Source organism: Centrocercus urophasianus, unplaced genomic scaffold (genome assembly GCF_019232065.1).
Source record: "Centrocercus urophasianus isolate 14NV4802_14NV808 unplaced genomic scaffold, USGS_Curo_1.0 seq_10, whole genome shotgun sequence".
Taxonomy (NCBI): domain Eukaryota; kingdom Metazoa; phylum Chordata; class Aves; order Galliformes; family Phasianidae; genus Centrocercus; species Centrocercus urophasianus.
The window spans coordinates 35756189-35776675 of record NW_024884142.1 but is presented as its reverse complement, the minus strand read 5'-3'; the positions used below and the strand labels follow the sequence as shown (position 1 = coordinate 35776675).

At 42.0% G+C, this 20487-nt stretch overlaps 1 protein-coding gene across 2 annotated transcripts in view; it reads right to left on the bottom strand.

Annotated features, from left to right (window-relative positions):
- Positions 1-12781: 12781 nt before the first annotated feature.
- Positions 12782-20487, bottom strand: part of LIN28B (lin-28 homolog B) — a 79200-nt gene continuing 71494 nt past the window's right edge. For both annotated transcript variants that reach the window (XM_042826560.1, XM_042826567.1), the window contains exon 4: positions 12782-13151. In XM_042826560.1, coding sequence (XP_042682494.1) covers positions 12782-13151 — 370 coding nt within the window. The remainder of the gene's footprint in view (positions 13152-20487) is intronic.

The following is a 20487-nucleotide window of genomic DNA, read 5'->3' as shown; positions in this document are numbered from 1 at the left end:
CTTTGCTTTCTCCTTGGGGATTAATATCCGTTATGGCAACATCCTGGTTTCCTCTGCAAAGTGCTTTTGGGGCAGCAATTCCCCATCATCCTTTGTAGCAAAGAACAGATCAAAAGCAATACCTCTCGAAATACGTCCATGCGTGTGCTATTGCATCGATACTGTTTTGTTCACTGGTCCTCGGTGCTCTGCTTTGTTCCAGAAAGTGGTGAAATTTAGTAATAGTGCAGACACTGCATGGCAAAAGTAGTGAGAATATAAATCTTTTCCACTCTTAAATGCTGAAGAAAGCATGCTGCCCTTCGGTTTTTAATAAAATTATTTCCTAGATCACAGCATCTGCCACATTTTGTGTTTTTTCATTGTTCAGTGTATGTGGGCTTCCCTCCATACGATGTGCAACAAACAGGCAGCAGGCAAAATGACAGTGATGAAAGGAAGAAGCAAAACTGATAGTATACAAGTGCTCTAACTGAATGAAAACACATTTCTGTTCTTATTCCATTCATGTGGGGGTGACCAAAGATGACAGATGTATCTTGATAGAAATAAAACCTAGACTGGTCATATTTGCCCAGACTGGGAAGGTTCTTATACTGCAGAAGCTTGTGTAAAGGGAAAAGGAGTGAGAATCAGATATATGTTTCTCTAAACACAAAGCTATTCTCTTCCTTCCCCCTCCTCCTGCATTATTAACTTGTTGCTCCGCACACAAGTTGGTGTAGTTTGAGAGCATAGACAGCTCTTCCTAGTAGGCTGCTGGTTGCCAACCTGTCCTGCATACTGCAGCTCAGATCCACCACACTGTGGAGAGACCCACCAGAGCCTTTCCAGCCCTTGAACTATTATTACATTCTGGTGCTTTTCTGGCACCACGGAGGACCTGGTGTGTATGAAATGTACCTTCATGGCTCTGGAGGCAAGTGCCAACAGCATGGAGGGCCCAGGAGGTTTCCTCCTTGATTCTAATGGTGAGGAGAACGGTCCTAAGGAGAAAGCACAGCTGGGAGCAAGATGAGAGCTGGGCTGGGAGAGCAGGTTTTCTTCCTCAACATTAAGCCAGCAGCAGGAGGAAGCTCAGGTGGAGATAGTTCACTCATTTGATTGAGTGTGAGGAGAGGGGTGAACAGAGCCTGTAAGGGCAAGTCAGTGTGTGGATGTGCTGCCTTAGAGTCATCTTCTATGGGCTCCCTCTGCACTTGGGGAATCTTCTGAAGTTGTGTTTGTGTGCAGTGTGCCAATAGTGGACTTGACTGTGGGAGGTAAGTGTGCCTGGGCGCAAGGTGCATAGCTTATGTAGCCGCGTAATCCTGTCCTTCTTAGATGAATGTTTCACTTTTGCAAGTGTCAGAAGGAGGAATTGCAATGAAAAAATTATGTCAAAAATTAAAAGCTTGGTTGTGAGGACTGGAAGATTGAGTTGCTCTTCTGGGAGCCCTACAAAGAACTGAAGTTCATATGCGAACAGATGAGGTGTCTGGTGGGCTGTCTCTGTCCTGCTCCCTTCCCTCTTTCCTTCTTTAAAACAAATCTGGCAGTAGGGACAGTTATCAAAAGAAACTGTATCACGCTCATCTGATATGGTTTTGATATTTCCATCCCTAGGCTGCATACTTAGCGACAGCAACTCTAATCGGAGTCCCTGAAAAACTCAGGCTGACATCAGCTACTGTTATGTTGGACAAATAACTTTTGTAATGTGTTACTGCTCCTTTTATAACGCGTTGAACATTAAACTTCTCTTTTTCTTTTCTCTCTCTTTTATTTTCCAAGCACATAATATGTTGTACAGCACCCTACAGAACGTGGGAGAAATACCACATACCTTTACCTGAATGTCAAAGGCAAAAATCACGTTACTCAAACTTCTGTTTGCTAAGAATTTCTTCCCTGCAATGATGCAGTTGTTTGCCTCTTTACTCCTTTAATTGCAATCAACCTTTGCCTGCAGCAGACTGAGAGCCCTGCTGTTTTGGCATGGTTGGATTTCTTTTTTTCCTTTTTCCTTGACAGGCATACTTGGGTCATGTCCTAGAGGACTCGTGGATATGTGGTTGTCTTTTTTTGGTTGTATTTTCTTATGTTATTCTCCTAAATTGTTCAACAGGTGCTAATTACAGTTTGTCTGTACATTTTCTTACATTGTTTTAATCTCAAATTGGTTTACTTTCATGTTAGAGGGTAGGAATGCAGATGAATAGCAGTCTCTGCTGAGGATAAAAGCTGCCCGATTTTTGCAAGTGCTGTCAGTGTTATGGAGGAAGCCAAAAAAATAAAAATAAAAAAAAAAATCCAGCACAGCCCTGCAGGTTCCTGGGGCAGGGCTGGAGGAATGGTTCTCTCAGTTGGGGTGAGGAACTGGGACGTAACTATGACTGTAAACCTTGTTGGGAAAGGGAGGAACTGCAAAAACAGAATCACATCAATAGTGGGTAGATCTGTGCTTATCCCTGCAATACCTTCCCTGTGTGGCTGCTCCCACTAAAGATGCAGGTGGCTATTGGTGTACCACAGGTACAATACCGCTTACGTGTGTTATCTCTCCTTGTGTTTCCCACTCTCCACTGAAGAAAGATGCAGGAAAATCAGTGCTGCAGTCCGCAGCTGCATCACATCCTGGCAGGAATGGTGGCTGCACTCTGCGAGTCTCAGAGCAGGAGGTCTGAGCACCGCTCTGCTCCTGCATCGCATTCATCATGGTGCTCAGTGCATTAGAAGTACTGAAAAGTGCTGACTGAGAAAGTAATGGAAATCCCCAACAGAGCTGAGCTGATAAAGATGGTGACGTAAACAGTACAGGAAATCTATGAGGGGCTTTTGAAGTGAGGGGGAAAACGATTTCTCTTTTCCAAAGAGGGAAATGCTGCTGGAGAATTTCCGCTGTCATCTGGCAGTCTCCAGCTCTAAACTGAACGTCAGTTTTGAAAGCCATCCCCCTTTAATTACTCCATTATACTCCTGTTTTCCTCACCAGCTCTGTTGACCTAATACTGTCTATATTGACACACTAATATCCAAGCCAAGCTGTGGCCTTGTGCTATGGAAAGAAAAAGACATCTTGGAATGTCTTGGGGAAAAAAAAATCATCTCCCAGGCTGTTACTAGAGGACCGTAGGCATCGGCAGCAGATGAGCCCTGTCCTCGGGGACAGGTGGATGGGACATGCAGGCTGCTGCCACTCCTTTATCTTCACATCACCTGTGTTTCCTGAGGGCACCTGTTCTCCACTGGAGCAGAGCAGATGCTGTGGGTGCCCTCTTGGAGGAAGAACCACCAGTGCAATGGCTGCACGAGGTTCACCTCTTCAAGGAGTCTCTGCTGCTGGACGTGAGCCCTGTCCTGTGAGCTTCTGCAGAGATACAGAAGACCTCTCTGTTATTTGTTTCAAGAGAGAAGGTATCTGGAAGAGCAGTGTAAACATATATGGACCTATATTATGAAAATGTGAGGGAAAGAATGCTATTTTTCCCCCCTCTTTTATCTGTTGCTGGTTTCCATCAGAAGCATGGCTTGAAAGCATTGTGGGAAAGAGGAAAAAGGTAGTACAGTGATGTATGGTGTGTAGGTATTGGTGCTGTGGGAGTGACCACCAAGAGATTACTCTATATGGATGGAGGCTGTGCATATCACAAGCTGTGGGAATGCAGCTCAGAGCAGTGGCTTGTCTGTACTTTGGAACAGAGATATGTAGTGCCATCCAGATAGCTGGGAGAGTTGCTACATCCTCTTCTTGTCATAGGTCTGTGCCATGGGCATCTGGGCTTGTTTTGGACAGCAACAAGAATAGCAGCTGAGATGTTGCCATGTGCAGTGCCAGCTCCTAATTCCTAGGGTGAATTTCCTGTGTAAGCAGCATGTGCTCATGTGGGCTGCTGACCTGTGTTATGTGATGCTATATATGTAGCAGCAACCCTGCAGTTAGATTGCTGTTGGATGGGCTGCATGGTGCATGTGGGCATCCCTTGCTCAGCAGATCCTCCTGGCAGCTGTGGAGAAGCTCACCTCTGAAACAGGCACTTCTGCTCTGGATGGGAAGCAGATTTATGTAGAATACATCTACCACAGATTCACAGAATGCTGACTGAGATAAGTGTGTGCCGGGGCTGATGGTTTGACATTTTCTCCTTGCTTAGATCTTAAACTGTGAGTCAAGAAAATCTCTTTCTGGCAGATGGCTCATTTTAGGTCAGTATCCTGCTCCATGTGAGCAACAATTATATCAGTGTTTTTTCCTACTTAACCTGTTTTTATGAAGGGAAGAAAAGGAAGACCTGTGTAAACTCCTGTATAATGTATGACTATGTATGATATATGATATATTATCACCCAGTCTGAGTGCTTCAGTTCTGTTCAAAATCATGCTTTTGTCTGTGGGCTCATCTGTGCTGTATGGTAACATCTCCAGGAGCAGAATGCTCATCAGTGAACTCGGGCACAAGCCTTAGAACTGGAGGACAACGTATAACCCTACATGCCCCCAGATTCACAGATGCCATTCTCTTTTGGTTAGTCGGTGTCTGTGTATATAGGATGCATTTTTTCTGACAGCTGCTGCAAGTTAACTTCAGTGACACCAACTGACTCCATTCCTTTCTGGAAGTGCTGGAGCTGGCTCAGGTTTCCCTAGGGAAGCAGTTCGCAGATCTCTCTGACCTGTGACCTGGTGCTGGGGCCTTGCTGAGAACCAGAGAATAGCGACAGGGATGGGATGGGGTCATGACAGCAGGAGAACAAAGATGAACCTCTTTCGTCCTTTCATCTCAAACAGAAGAACTAATTCAGGCAACCCTTCTGACAAAAGCTTACAGTGACCCAAATCCTTTCTGTATTGACTTGATGGGGTGCTAAACCAGGCTCAGACCAGAGAGCTGGACCCATCTGGATAGGCCTGGAGGTGCTGGACGAGGCAGGGTACAGGCAGTGGGAGTCCCACAGCCCCCATGAGCTGCCCACACTTCTTCAGCCATGGGAAGCCAGCTGACAGAGGCTCCTGCCCTCCTCCTCAGCCCTTCCTGTTCTACTCTGCCCCAGTTCTTTCTAGCCTGTGCTCTTTGGCAGTGGCCTCCCAGGAAAAGGGGGGTTTTGGTTTTCCTCTGGGTGAGCATGGCATGCTCTCACGTGTCTCACTGGACTGACAGGATTTTCTGTCAACCGCACCTTGTGTTGCTCAGCATCTGTGTTGATCGGTGTTTTCTTCCACTCTGTCCCCTGTGCCCACTATGTCCTTCTGCCTAGCTGTTATCAATGTAAAAAGAGGCGGGCAGGCTTTGTTCTGTGAGTTAGACTTAGGAGCTGAATGAAGTACCAGAGATGACGATGGGCAGCTCTCTTTAAACAAGTCTACGCTGACTGGCTGTAAGGCTCACAGAATACAAACCATACCATTTTGTTTTCAGAGGTGTCCTGAGCACAGCTAAGAGGGATGAAGGAGATGGGTAGGCTGCTATTAGTGAGCTGCTAGCAACAAGAGGAAGCACAGCTTATTCCAGTTGTAGGGACAGCTGGAAATCGGTCCTAATCCTTGGAAAGCACCACTGCTAGCTCTGACTTGAGAAATTTTTGGGGGCTTGTGGATAAAACTGTCTAAGAGAAGTCAGGAGGAGATGCTGGTTGGCTACACTCGAAGGTGAGGGAGGCTCTTATGGGTGCAAATGCTCTTGTGACTACAGCAGAGCTTCCTGCAGGAGATAATGGGGTCTGTCCTTTGTGCCAGTGTTGGTTAGTCTGGACTGAGCTCAGCTACAGGGCCTCTCATGTCCTTGTAGGCAGTAAATGCACAGCTCTGCAAGGGGAAGCCTGAGCTATGGTGGTCCCAGGGCTGGGAGCTCCTCTAGTTAATGGTGTGCAAATACAGCACAGAGGAGACACGTGCCCTTCACTGAGGCAGTGTGTGTACTCGTGGCATGGAACCAACACATACACCAAAGGTGCAAAGGAAAAACTGGCCATGTGAAATGTTCCTGGGAGCAGCTGCAGGGTGTGCTCCAAGAAAGGCGTGATGTGAACATGAAATGGTCGGACAGAATGCATGTGTGCAGAAAAGGAAAGCCTTTGAGCCATACTGTGGCTAAAGGAAGGAGGCTGTACTTAAAGCCAGAGTCAGACAGAGCATCAAAGTTGAAGGACTCGAGAAGAGGAGAGTAAAAAAGCAAAGAAGTTGTAAGCATCTAAAGCTGGATACAAAGGTCAGTAGTTGTGGTTTTTTTTTTCACCTCATCCACCCTTTTTTGGCTGGTAAAATGGGAGTCATGTCACCAGTTCACATTCATAGGTTTATGAATTGTCTGGCTGCTTTGGCCCAGCATATCTAGGCTAAGTGCTGCACAGCAAATAGCACCTGGGGCGAAACACGCAACAGTCAGGAAGCAAAAATTGACCGGCTGCATTTTAACTGAGCTTTGGCAACGTGAAAGTGTGTGTGGGGCTCAATGGCAGCTACTGTGAAGTTGTGCAGTGGGCAATGCTTGTAGGACACAGTAGGAACTGTGTAACCTGCAGGAGTTGACTGGTTGACTTGGGTCAAACAGCACTGTGGCTGCAGATGCCACCAGGCACAGCTGAGCCCTTCAAAGAGAAGTAGGAGGTAAAGCCTTTATTTAAAGAGGTATCTAGAGATGGAGAGGTTGTGGATTCTCCGTACCTGGAGGTATTCAAGGCCAGGTTGGAGGGGGGCTCCAGGCAGCCTGGTCTAGTATTAGATATGGAGGTTGGTGGCCCTGCCTGTGGCCGGGAGGTTGGAACTTGATGATCCTTTCTGTGATCTAACTTCATTACAAGGCATCACCTAAATTACACCAATAAACAGGAGCAGGACATCCACAGAAAGAACTCCCTTACCCCTGCCACAGAATTTCTTCCTGCGTAAGCATGCAGGAGAGAGTTAAGCATGTGAAGCATTTAGGATAGTTTTATTATTGGGGACAAGAAGATTCGTGCAGAGAGGGAGATGGATGTGGAGCCTTTCATGAATTAAGAATATTTTTGAAATGTCTGACTTGCCCACAGCTCCTGGACCAACACTTCACTGGAAAAACACAATTCTTTCAAAAAAGGCTGATTTGTTTCAGGACTGAGGGTTACAGAAAGCCTGGCAATGTCTCAGAAGCAAATGTCCTAAGACTTACACAACAGGTAAGCAAATGGAAAAAGCTGTGCCTGTGAGTTTGGTGTTACTCTGGCTATTCAGGAAGCTTCAATCAAAGCATTTCTTCTCCTTGGCATGCTATGTCTGATAATCTATCTTTGTGTACTGCACTAGTCAAGATGGAACTATCAGGCTATGAGTAGAGGGGGAACATGTTCATAGCTCACATGTTCACAGCTCACTCATCCAGAGGTTAAAAAAAATAATAAAAAATTATGCAACTGGAAATGTAGATGATGCTTTTCTGCTTTGTATTTCAGAGATTGTAACATTCTGCTGCCAATCTCCCATACTGGTAGAGATTGTACTGATGCACAATGGCTATGCAGCTGACGTATTGAAGTCCTCCCATTTTTTAGTGCAAAATGATGAGCTATGCTATAGAATTCGCTAAGATACTTCATGTAATTTGGAGATGACGTTTCCAAGTAATGGCAGATGACGGCTCCTTCATTTCTGAAAAACAACACCTAAAATTACTTCAAATTAGCATACAAAAGATACATGTGAGCTTGCAGATTAGGAAAGAAGTAATAAAGACAGGATAAGGCTTAAATACCGAAAGCTTTTCATCTTAGAGAACAACCCAGATGTCTGATAACTTTAATGACCGCTGCATTCTCACAGAGAATAAGCAGCCAAAGCTATAATCTTGCAGTTTAATTTCAGTAGCTGAAAGTGGTTTGGGGTGCAATTTCTGCAGTACAGGTAGTGTGAGCCAGGTATGCAATAATAATTTATTTCACCATTCCACCATCCCTCCACAAATCCCCCACAAACAACACATACAGCAGATTATCTTTCTGCAGGTTAATATCCTAAAATTAAGTGAACACTGACCGCAGTGGTTTTTTTAATCATCCAAATAAAGAAAACCTCAAAGGCCTTGTGTAAATGCCAACGTTATATGTTTTATTTTCAATCAAGTAATTCTTTTAAACCTCACAATATCCATGACAGGAAAAAAAAAAAAAAGACATTAGGCATGAAATGAGAATATAAAATACATGATATGTAGAAAGGCAATCAGTGCTTTAGTCCCTCAAGACAGTAAACAGGTGAAATGATCTTCAAAATGTCAACTCGCTGTCTTTTTCTTAAAACATAGAATTCAAGTGATTTTTTTTCCTTTATTTCACCTTGTAAACAACATACAAGTCAAAATGGACAATGAGGTAATCTATACTACAGAAGATAATTTAAAAACACTAGATAAGACACAGTATTAAAGACATATAGAAATCAGTGTTCACTTTGGTCTCTAGTATGGTTATTGTTATTATTACCACAAGCAACACATACTAGTTTAAGCCAGTCTGGTGATGGTTGTCAGCCAGTTGTTGCTTAACATAGTAATCCAAGAGGTAGTCAAAACCATTATCCTTTGTAAAGCTGGTTGCTCTTCCATTTGGTTCAAATAGAATGGTAGCAAATACCTTGGTACTTTTCAACATTCTTACAAAAACACTACCAAAGCTGTTAATTTACAGCTCTGTTTTAGCATTGGAAAGAAGGGTGTGTTCATAAAGCAACCTCTTGCTATCAGTCGGCGGTTGTAACGGGGTCACACACAACCAACGTATCCTAAAGAAGAGGCTGTTGATAAACTAAGCAAAATCAGATTGATGCATTTAATGAGGCTCTGCTTGTTTCTAAAACAATACTCAAATCTCATTAAGACTTCTAGAAAATTAAAATCAGTGCACCTGCACATGTACGCATCTTCCCAATTACTTTTATATCTAGCACAGGGGAATACATATATATTTTTATGATAAACATTTCTTACAGATAAATTAATTAAATTAAATTTAAGACTCAATGAGATTTCCCATGTTCTTTTATAATTCTTCTTACAAAGAATGTTACAAGATCTATAAACACTTTTTATGGGGCTCTATTCACAAAACTATGCATGACTAAGCAGGAACTCCAGGATAACACTGGTGCAGAATAGAGCTGGGCTGAAAAAGATGGCCTACAAAGGGAATAAGTAGGAGTCAGATGTGTTCTTTGGCACTCCCTGAGAGCTAGCTAAAAGCAAAATACTGCAGATGGTACTACAGTGCCAGACTTACCAGCAGCTACAGCAAAAAGTTATTTGGCTCTTCCTCCGAATGTTCTTCACGGCTTAATTTCTTTAGTTTGTAAATAGATTCCATTAACTCTCCCCAGGGGAGAATACAAAGTATCTCATGATGTCCCTTATGGTTAGATCAAAATTGAGTGTTTTGGAGTGAAGGAGATGGAAGGGAGAGATTTCGTTTCGGGTTTAACCTTATCTCCAGTATTGTCTGAAGAAATATACATCTCTCCGAGCTGGTACCTGAGCTCTTTCTACTGAAATGAGTTTTATTGTGAGGCATTCTGGCAAGGACGGGCTGGTGAATAGGGGAAACCAAGGCTGAGCCAATGCTGTAGAATATTAATTACATCCTTAGATTTGAAGGAAGAATCCCAAATTCAAGTCTGTGCCTCTTCCCATCAAGTGTTATTTGCTTATTTGGAGCAGCCTATTGAAGGAGCGTAATTGCATTTTTTTTATTTTTTATTTTTTTCCTACAGCAGCCCAGTGCTAAGTAAGTAGTTACCTGCCATAGCTTGCTCTGCTATGTTTAACTCGGGCATGTATACTTTTGTCTGCTTGGGAGATATTTTTTGTGAACAGTGCCCATCATCCTTTAGACAGAAAAATAAAAACTTCTAAAGAAATGTCTGGAAACTTCTCATCATTTCAAATGGTTGCTTCATCTTAAACAAGTATTTGCCGTGAAGTATGCAGTGGTGAAACATCAGTTACATATTCAGTACAGATAAAAAGTATGTACCATAGATCAACAGCCACCTTTAAGGCCAGAGCAGCACAAAGGTGTGTTTATGCAGTAAATATGAGGTAGCCTTTTGCTGTAAACAGAATAATAATTTTATTGTCGCCTATGTAAACAAAGTGGGCTTGATGTCTTTGTGGTTTTTTTTCCTCTTCCCTCCCCGGGCCTCAACGTGCAGAAAAGCTAAACACCAAAACTCCAACTCGAAGTCAGTGGGAGCTGTGGTTGTGCAGCTTCTCTGAAAGCTCAGACCCTGTGAATGTAGACACATATGCTCACATAAGCAACCAGTACAGAATGCCACTTTTTCACTTCACAGGAACTTATAATACAAAACGCTGAAATCTGATTATCAGAAATGTAGGTCTATGTCAACTCAGAGGTAGTTACTAACATCAGTACATAATACTTATAGAGAGATAAAAAGGGCTAAGTCTATCTGGTTTGTTCTGAGTAAGTCGGTAGACTATTCTGTAAAGTAAAAACAACATTACATGGTATATTCCCTGAGCAAAGTTCTTTGTCCTGAGTATGTTATGTAATAGTGATAACATTCTAATATATAAAAATAAAACCTTAAGCTATCAACAATAAGATAGGGTTTGGTATGTGCTCTTTGCAGTTCAGTCTGACTTCGGTGCACACAGTGATTTCAAACAGCACCAATAAAAATCTGCCCATTGAAAATATTTCCTCATCTCAGCTCTGAACTTCTTACATATAAACAGGGAATGACCAGTTCTCAAATCCACAATTGCCTATTTCTATAAGGAACTTTGGTTTAAACATTCAAAGTGACCTAAGTTTTGCATCTTTGCTGTTTAACCTGGGTTTTTACACCGGCTAGAAGGTTAAGCAATGCCACTTTGATTTGTCTACATAATTTAAATAGGTTTACTATCCTCACGTAAGGCAAGGAAGTTCTCTATAGATATATCACATTCAATATCGTCAAAGGTAAGCTTTGCATTTAGCACACTGAGAACTTCAGTACAAACCATTGAGATTCTCGCAAACACTGGCTAGGAATTCACACAAAATAATTGTCTGGAAATTGTGCCCTTTGCTGAGGCTTTTTCTTACTGCCTGTTTACTGAAGCAGCAGCAGCAGCAGCAGTACAAGTCTCAACCAGCAGGACGGTTGGGAAGGGAGCGGCCACACAGTGAGCCATCGGCTGCAGGAGTTCCAACATCTGGGACTTGGGCTCACTGCAGCCTCCCATGCGGGCTGTTTCTTCTGTTTGATTATCTTAGCTTAAACCTACCTGACTCTTTCAAGCTTTAACAGGCTGTGCTTATTGCCAATGCTAAGGATTACATACGTTTCTCTAATTAACTTACATCTGCAATGGGATTTGTCAAAGTATGTTATCGTACGTATGACTTGGTAATGTAGAAGTTACAAATGGAAAGTGACTTGAAGTTTTGACAGGCTCCAACTCTATTAACCCCCAGCAAGGGCTGCAGCCCAGGGAGTCTCACTCTGAGACCACCAATCTTCCTCCTCTGTAATGCAGAAGTGTGTGGTCCCAGCACACACCAGACCATGGCTGGTCAGCAGCAGTCTCCCGTTCACAAGAAGCAGGTGATGTCCACGGCTTCTGGCAAGTTTGCAGGTGCCTTTTCACTCAGGTTTGTACACAGCAGGCACCTGTCCTTCTTTAACGTACATGTGCTGCATCATCAGAAAGAGAGGCTGGCTAAGCAACTGTGAGTACCCAATTACCTTTTATCTTAAGGAACTATTTATCTCAGGATCTTATTAGTTTTGCATTTCGTTTTCTTTAGAAACAAAACAGACAACAACAACAATAAAAATCCCTACACAATTCTCCCAACAGTAAATAAGGGACAAGTCCCCTTCAAATTGCAGGGCACTACCTGGGACCAAGAGAAGTTGCTGCTGCTGCTGCTGCTGCTACTACTGCCACCGAGGTCCCCTAAACGTTCACAGAATACAAAAGGTTCAACAGAATGGTATCCCGATACCACTCAAAGAGGTTTGCTCTTTAACAACTTACACAGTCTCCCCTACACAACAATCATCTAAATTACAGTTACACTCATATTACTTTAACAAAACATTTTGAGAAACCAGCACAGAAACTACACATTCATTGTCTTTTCTGGAGCTTTAAACTCCTTACCACCAAAGGACGGTGGCAATGAGAGCTATGTTTAGTTGTGACACTGCCCTTCTGAGGCATGGGGGAGGAGGGGTGGGAATGGGGAAAGTGATGTTTTGTGGAGATGACAAAGAAAGTAACTCAAATTGATGGCTGGGGGATGTCTTAGTATCTTTAGTACCATATGGCAGCTTTAAAATATGAACATATCCTTTGGTTCACAAGAAAGTAACAGTCTTTATCTTAGTTCTGAGTGTGGTTTTTCAGATTTGGTTTGTTTCATTTTGCGAGGTTTCTTGGGTTTTCTTATTTGTTTTTTGAACATGTTTGAAAACAGATTCTGGGAACGAGTTCAGGAACATTTATGGGTACTGTGTCTATTGCTTCACAGTAACATTGTGGGAGCTGGAGAGTGTCCTGATGAAAAAAATATATACTCATAGATACGTATACATACACGCACGTGCACACTCACACACACATACAGAAGGTAAAATGCAATGCACCCTGCTCAAATGGATTTTGCTTGGAGTGATTTGTCTATTAAAGAAAAAAAAAACCACAGTTCCTCAACAGTAGTTAAAATTCCACATCAGCTACTGATAATGAAATTATTTCCCCTGTACTTGCATGAGGTAGACATCCCAAGAGGATAAAGAAAATGGAAAGTTACGGAAAATGCTTTAAGTTTTTTTCCTTTTCTGAACAGAAGGCCCCTTTCTGCTCGGTTCTTCGGGTGATGCAGATAACTTACTTGAAGAAGCTTCTTGTGGCGACCTGCCTGAACGCTCTGAGATCTCTGACCTTCCCTCCTGAGAATACGATGGAGATGAATAGCCATACGTTCCTCCCCCTTCTCTCAGGAAAGCAGAAGTGGAAGGCTGGGGTTCAGCTTCATGTCTTCCCTGAGAACTAGTGGGCTGTTGTGAAACAGTTTTATGGGGGCAGTTAGCCACCATGTGCATGATGCTCTGACAGTAATGGCACTTCTTTGGCTGTGGAGGTAGACTACATTCTTTAGCATGGTGATCGAGGCCACCACAGTTGTAGCATCTAGAAATGAAAAGAGACAGCTGGTTATAAAATGCAGCATGAAATTGTCAAGATTTTTTTATGCATCATAAACTCAGAGGGCAACCTGTCTGCTGGTGAAGCAGCAAGAGCATCTGCACTGACATCCCACTGCCGCAAGCAGTTTTGCTTTTTAAGTAACACACTTGGAATGTGCCCCTTTGTCATGCTGGTAAAAAAACAAACAAAAAAAACCAAACAACAAACCAACTAACCAAACACTTACTGGGAAATGGATTCTGTTACCATAGTCCTTATCAGTCAGTATCTTGCTATGAAAAACCTTGGTACTCCTTGAACAAAGACCAGCCTTAAGTAGCTCCTAACTTGCGGGACCTTTCTACTGGCTGACAGGGGCTGAATCTGTTGGCAAGCACAAGCAGGGGCCTAATTATACTTTGATGAAAGCCTTTAGATGCCTCAGGGCCCTCGGTGGTTAAGATGAGCCCCTGCACCATGAGAACAACACTGCAAGGATCCTGCTGTCAAAAAAGCCACTGGCAATGTACAGCTACATTAGGAAACCCTGCTGCACACTGAGAATTTCATGAATACAACGCTAAAATCCTGAATGCAAAAATCAAATAAACAAGCAAAAACCCTGCGTCGGTCCTTCTTCCTGGCTCTCCCCAGAGGAGATGCTGGGGTTCAGACATAGCTCCGACCCCACTAGAGGGCACCAAATATTCATGCATCTCTGCAGCAAACAGCTCTGCTTACCCAAGTATTTATACATTCAACTCCTGTGAGCTACTACTTCATATGCCCAACAAGACAGACATTTCGGAGCAGGGAGAGGAGAGGGGGCAGCCACCAGGACCCAGCTCTTCACTCAGGGTGATGTTTCAGTTCATGAGTTGCTGGGTCATGGCCATAAAGAGAAACAAACAGGGAAAAGACGTTTGGCCTTTCCTAAGGAGCTGCCTCAGACTATGCCATGTCTCCTAGAATGTGCTGCCTTTTCTCTGATACTCTGTGCCCAAAAACTCTTCAGCCTCATAAGAGATCACGTCCGAAACCCTGCCTCAGCTAAGGCACACCAAGGGGAGGTTTGCAGCCAAGCTTTTACGATGCTTATGTTTCAGAGGGTTGGTAATGGCTTTTATGGTTTAAATTCAAAACAAAATAAATAGATCCCTAGCAAGAGTCATAAAACAGGGTTTGTTTGTTTTCTCTTGGAATTCCCAAACCGCATTGCAAGTGGTGGTGACCTGGGGTGTCATCTTCAAAAGAACAGCTGCCAGAGGCAGACACACGGCAGAGCACCTCTTCCAAGCTGCAGGGGCAACAGCAAGTCTTTAAAATGGCCCAAATGTAAACACTTCTATTAATCTTATTATCAAGAAATCTCCAACAGTTCTTTGCTCTTTACTCCCTCTTTATAACATGCACCAGGAATGTGAACCCTTGAGTTATATTAATCTGACACCTGATACAGGGAAATAATTACCTGATGAAATTATGCTGGTCATGTCCACCACTGGACTTCTTACTTTGACTATTTTTCTATGGTTCTCCTTTTTTTGTATTACAAATACTTGCACCGAATGCATATGGATTAAATCAACTATCATCTTAGCATTCTGCTGAAGAGAACTAACCCAATAATGATTTTTTTTTTCTTTCCCTTAATTGCAAGAATCAATTAAAAAGAAAATAGCACAAATACTCATGCTTGGTACAAGCATGAAGAATTCAAGAAGACTCTATGTACAAGCAAATGCAGGTATATTTATAATCATGCAACGTGCTTTTGCTCAAGCCCACATCAAAATCTTCAGATTCCTGGGCAGTACCACGGCACTGTTCTGAGCTTGCATTCAGTAATCACTGTTAGTCTACATAAGCCCAAGAAGTTTTGCCCATGCAAAGCTGTATGTATAGCTGGTGTCTCACAGAATATATGTTGTCTACATAAAAATGTTACTGATAAAACCTGTGCAATTGATAAAAAGGCTACAAAATGGCTGTTGAAGTTCACAGAACCGCTCTAAAGAAACAGTCCCAAGAGCCTCTCTATTCATATTTCTTTTTCCTTACTAGCAAGATGCTAACCCTATCTTTATTTCAAGAGACTAACAGAAAATTTTAGGTGAAATGGTTCTACTTCTTCACCATCAGTGTACAGAATTACATGATTTTCAGAGAAATTTGAAGGCTATGCCAGCATTAGTCTGCCTGTACATAGTATGGAATAACTCATGAGTAAATCAAGTGTAAAGCTTCCCTTCATCCAAGGAGAGAATATGTAGAAGCCCCACTGTCATTTTGTACACATCTTCCTAGCAAAAAAATACTACACATATTGTAAAATATGAATATCCTAGTTTGAGACACAAACATTAAGCCTTTTTCCTTGTAGTATAAAAAGTTTTAAGTTAATAAACAATATAAACTGAGTGCTTTTTTTGCAAATCATTGTAGGTATTTTTAAATTAATGGCCTTGCTTAACAGCAGCATTCAGTCTTAACAGGCATTCAACTATATTTCCCTGACAGGTTTACTAAACATCATCTGGTTAAAATGATAAGACAGTAAAACTTGCAATTGGAAAAACATAGGAACAGCAACAAGACCCCTACAAGAACAGCAACAACAAAACCTCTTAAATGTTTTACTTTCTCTCCCCCCAGTAAATACAGCTAGGACTTCACAAATGTGGTATTTATTATAATGAAGGCTATATTAAAGAATGGTATTTATTAATGTCCCGTGAGTTTGCTTCTAGCAGTGAACTAATTCCTAGTTTTTTTTTCAATCTAAGTACAGCATAATACAACATCACTCATGAGCGTGCCTTCAGGAAAAAGTGCATTTTACCTTGATTATGAAACACAGAATTTTATAGCTGCAAATGCATGTGTTGGCTTCCTTCTGTAACATCACATTTATTTAGGATCATCAAAAAAAGTCTGAAAATAGGTTAAAGGGCTTCAGTAGCAGAGGAGGTGGTAGCTGTGGACAAATCAATTTAATCAGTCACTATGGTATGCGCTGTGTTATCCAATTCAGTGAACCATTTCACCTCACCAATTGACCAAGAACCTGCTGTCAGGGCCCCCGTTTCCACTCAAGAGGCCTCAGTCACCTTTTGCATATATTTTTACCAATACATCTTGCAAAATATTCTCTGCTTTTATTCAAATCCCTTGTAAAATGTCACTGTAAAATAAAATACTGTCTGCAGCCGCTGTAATTAAACTATGATTTGCCTTTTCAGGAATGCTTTTTGTGACTAACCAACCCAAGCATCTGGCTATAGCGTTGCATTAGAATACGTATGTGCCAGCCTGGCTGTGCCTGGACTTAAACAGGGGGGTGGTATTCACTCCCTTCTTTTAACTATGTATTCATTCCTTGTCAATCACTCCTACCAAGAGAAGAGATCACACCCCACACTCAGAAGCCTTCCCTCTCAAGGGATTTACACCCAAAGGAAATGGGCAGCCATCTCGGGAGCTCACAAATGACACCACGTGGCAGCATCCACGCACATTAAGGTATGGTATTAACCCTTTGTCCAAAAGGCTTCAGCTCTTGCCTTGTCTCTGCCGTATAAACCTACATTACAACATAATGAATACTGATAATGTAGATACTTGCACACAGATTTATGTATCCACAGTGCTATCTCTACAAATACATAGGACAACACGCAAGCTGGCTCCTGCTAAGAAAATCAGCACGCTCTCACTCAACTGTGTTTTCAAAAACTCTACCTAAGTGCAACTGCAGTAAATACTTCTTCAGAAACACCATGGAAATAATGTAAGTTAGACACTAAGTAAAGCTGCCTGTGCTCATTGCATCATGAGATGAATAAACCACAAGAAGCCCTTAGAAGTGCCTCTACAGTAGGAACAACCCTTACAAAAATGCAACAGCAAGAAAGATTCCTAAAAAAGGAATCTCCTCTCATGATTTACTGCTAGCTTTAGGCTCAAAATAATGCAACAATGTAAATAGAGATGGCAATTATCCTGAAGGGGAATCCTTCCTTCACTACAGCAGAGGCAGGAAGGGGGGATCAGGACGCGACAATGATATAAAAAGGATGAAGATTTTAACGAAGGAATGTCTTGAGGAACTTATCTAGCACTGTATTTCAGTACTCTCCAAAAACCAGTAGCGTTAGTTTCTACTAATAAAGAAAGAACATATCACAAGATATGTTCTAAATCACAAGACACTTCTAAATTCTCCTTTGCTATGGATTTGTGTTTACACAGAACTACACACAGAAGAAACAAATGAACAAGCAGAAAGCCTATGGATTCCAACATAATCTGTTGTGTTAATTCCAAAAAGCCGATGACCACAAATTCACGACAAGTACGCCAAACCACAACCAAATGCAAACACAAAATAAAATACAGCTTTCAGCTGTTTTGCCTTGTCCCAGTAGTCCCCTCATAGTCAGGAAGCAAGCACTCTCTAACCCTCTCACCTTTAGCATGACAACACAGCCATCAAACCAACACGTTTCTCACAACAACAGCTCAGCTGAGCTAAGCAGTAAGGAGGGTAAGCACAACCGCCTGCTTCTTCATTCTGCTTCACGTAATATGATTTGGATGATAATCCAATATATACGACAAGAGGAGGATCATTTGTGTGGCTCCACTCTGTTGGGGGAAAAGCATTAGGGTTGCCCTAGTGACTATTTTTGGGGGTAGTGGTTTTCATATCTGATGGAGCTTGCAAGGGGAAGTAAGGAGGAAGAGTGCAGAATGTCTGAAATAATTCACTGTGATATTCCCAACACCAGCTCCCCTTTCTATTTTTTTGAATGCTATCAGATAACAAAAGCTGCACCGTGGTAAACAATGCTTCATCCAGCAGTTCAAATGCTTTGAAAAACAGCTAGGTTTCATAATGGCATATGCAAGTATGATGTTTTCACAACGTGCTGAATGCCAGCAAAGCAGTTAAAGCGGATCAAATAATTACAAGGGAATGCTTAAAGCCATACCTGGCTAGATATGCTGTCTTTTTTTTTCATTGTTTTCGCAACTACCTGAAGAAAGGACATTCTTGCCAACAGCATCCACTGCAGATGGCTTCAGCCTCCTTCTTTAGCTGGGAAGGGAGTTTCAGCTATGACTGATGTAACAGAAACAAACATCTCAGACAAAATGGAGATGTTTTACTCTCCAAGGGCCCCACAGACCTAGGGACAGGCAGTGCAAAAGGACACTACTGGGTCACAGAAACCTCTGTGGGGCTGAGAGGGGTTCTCAAACAGCCTGGGAGCTACTGATCGTGACTTTAATTCAAGATAAATGCAGTCAGTGTGATGTACACAAAATGCCCTGGGCATCTGTGTGCTGCCTGCTCATGCCCAGAGGGTAATTTTTTCTCCTCACAAAACAAAAACAAGGGTTTTTCAGTTCTTATGCTATTTTGTTCTTTAAGTCGCAATTCTTAAGCTATTTTTGAATGCAGCGGAAATACAAGTAACTCAGAGAATGGTCTAATGAGGCATTAGTATTCAAAAACTGTATTTTTAATCTTTCAAGGCCACACAAAATTATCTTGTTAAATACAGTAGAGAAAGGAGCACCTAGCTTCTCCATCAGAGCGTTTATGGTGTACCCAGAAAGCAGAGTGATGCTAAGATAGAAAACCAACAATCTCATTTTTTAATCCATGAGAAAAGATCAACAATTATTTGAATCTCAAAACTGTATTATTTTCTGTCAGACATACTGCAAAATTGTATGGTATCAATCCAGAACGTGGTACACAGGGGCCACATCTAGATCTGTCCTAACCCTGTGCCCACAATGCTGCCCCAGAAAAGGCAGCGCAGGGGTGACATGCTGGGAAGTTAACTGCAGGCTGCTACTCTTCAGTAAAACTCAGTGTGAAAATGTACCATGCCTTTCTATGTATTTGAGATTAAAAGCCACAGCCTTTTAATACCAACGTGATTCTTCGAAAGAAATAAAGAAGAAATAAAAGTGTTTATCTATTCCTCTGGCTAATCCTACAGCACATTATTGAAGCCATTCAATTTCAATGAGGAAAACAAGATCCCTCCATTTTTTTTTTTTAAGGTTGCTTTCTTTCATTTTGCAGCTAGCCCCAGCATGCTGACACAAACTCACCTTCTGCGAAGCTTCCAATAACATAGGGTAGAATATTGACAGTGCATACTATCATTACAAATAAATAAACAAAAATGCTCAATCGTAAACTCATCAGATCGAATAGTTTTCCGTGCTTAGCTCTAAATCAATCTATTTTCCCCCCTGCATCTAGAAGCCATATCAATAGGTTGTGGTCTTTTGTTGTGTGGGCTTCCCATCCCCCTCACCCCCCCAACAAAGACGCTGACAAAAACGCAGTGGATTTGTCAGATAAACCAGGCCTTTTGGGGCACTGGTCAGCTTCACTGAGAGCAAAGAAATTTGTTTATAATCTGCTAATACAATTTTACTGAAAGATGGTTTTTAAGCATTTATTTTCCTCAAAAAACCAAGAAGAACAATGAAATGGAAGGTGGCTCACAAAGCACAAAGAACTACACAGACACCAGCTCTTAAAAAACAACCTCCACAATATCGTTTCCTTTCTTTCTTGCTTTCCATGAAACCTTATCTGTGCTATCCACTCAGCCCTCTTCAGAGACATGAAGGAAAATTATTTTTTGCATAAATCACATAAAAAATCCTTATGAAATACATCCTCAAGGAGGAATGCTTTGGATGTTCTTTTTATTCCTTACAATAAAAGGGTTTTCTTTACACTGACAGTTAGGAACTCCTGAAATAACAACTTACAAAATGAGGTCTTTTTTTTCTGCATAACATCAGAGATGGTTTTGCTCCAAAAGTATCAATACTGCGTGGAAAGGCTGTGCGTATTTCAACAGCTCCAACCCATCCAGATAGAGTAGATTTAAGATCAGTGATGGTTTAATGGTTTGAACACTCATATATCACGCATTTCCAACATGAGCTGCTATGCTGTGATTTCAAATAAGCCTACTGTTAATCTTTTTGCATCACGAAACCACACACACAGATATTTTGAATATTTGTAAGCCTTCACTTCTGTGGGAATAAGAAACAAAGGATTTTGCATCAAAGCAGTTATCTACGCAGTACTTTTGAAAATAATAATTATTTTCCGTAGTTCATGTTGGTGGAAAGGCTGCCATAAAGATTTACCACAGGTACCCTGCAGTGTGTGCCCAGACTTGAGACATGTATTTGCCAGCATTACCCATTCGCAACACTGGGTAGACCTGGACTGGTGTGAAGCTGCTTCTCAGTGCCTGCAGTACTGAACCGTGGCTCAGTAACACAGGTA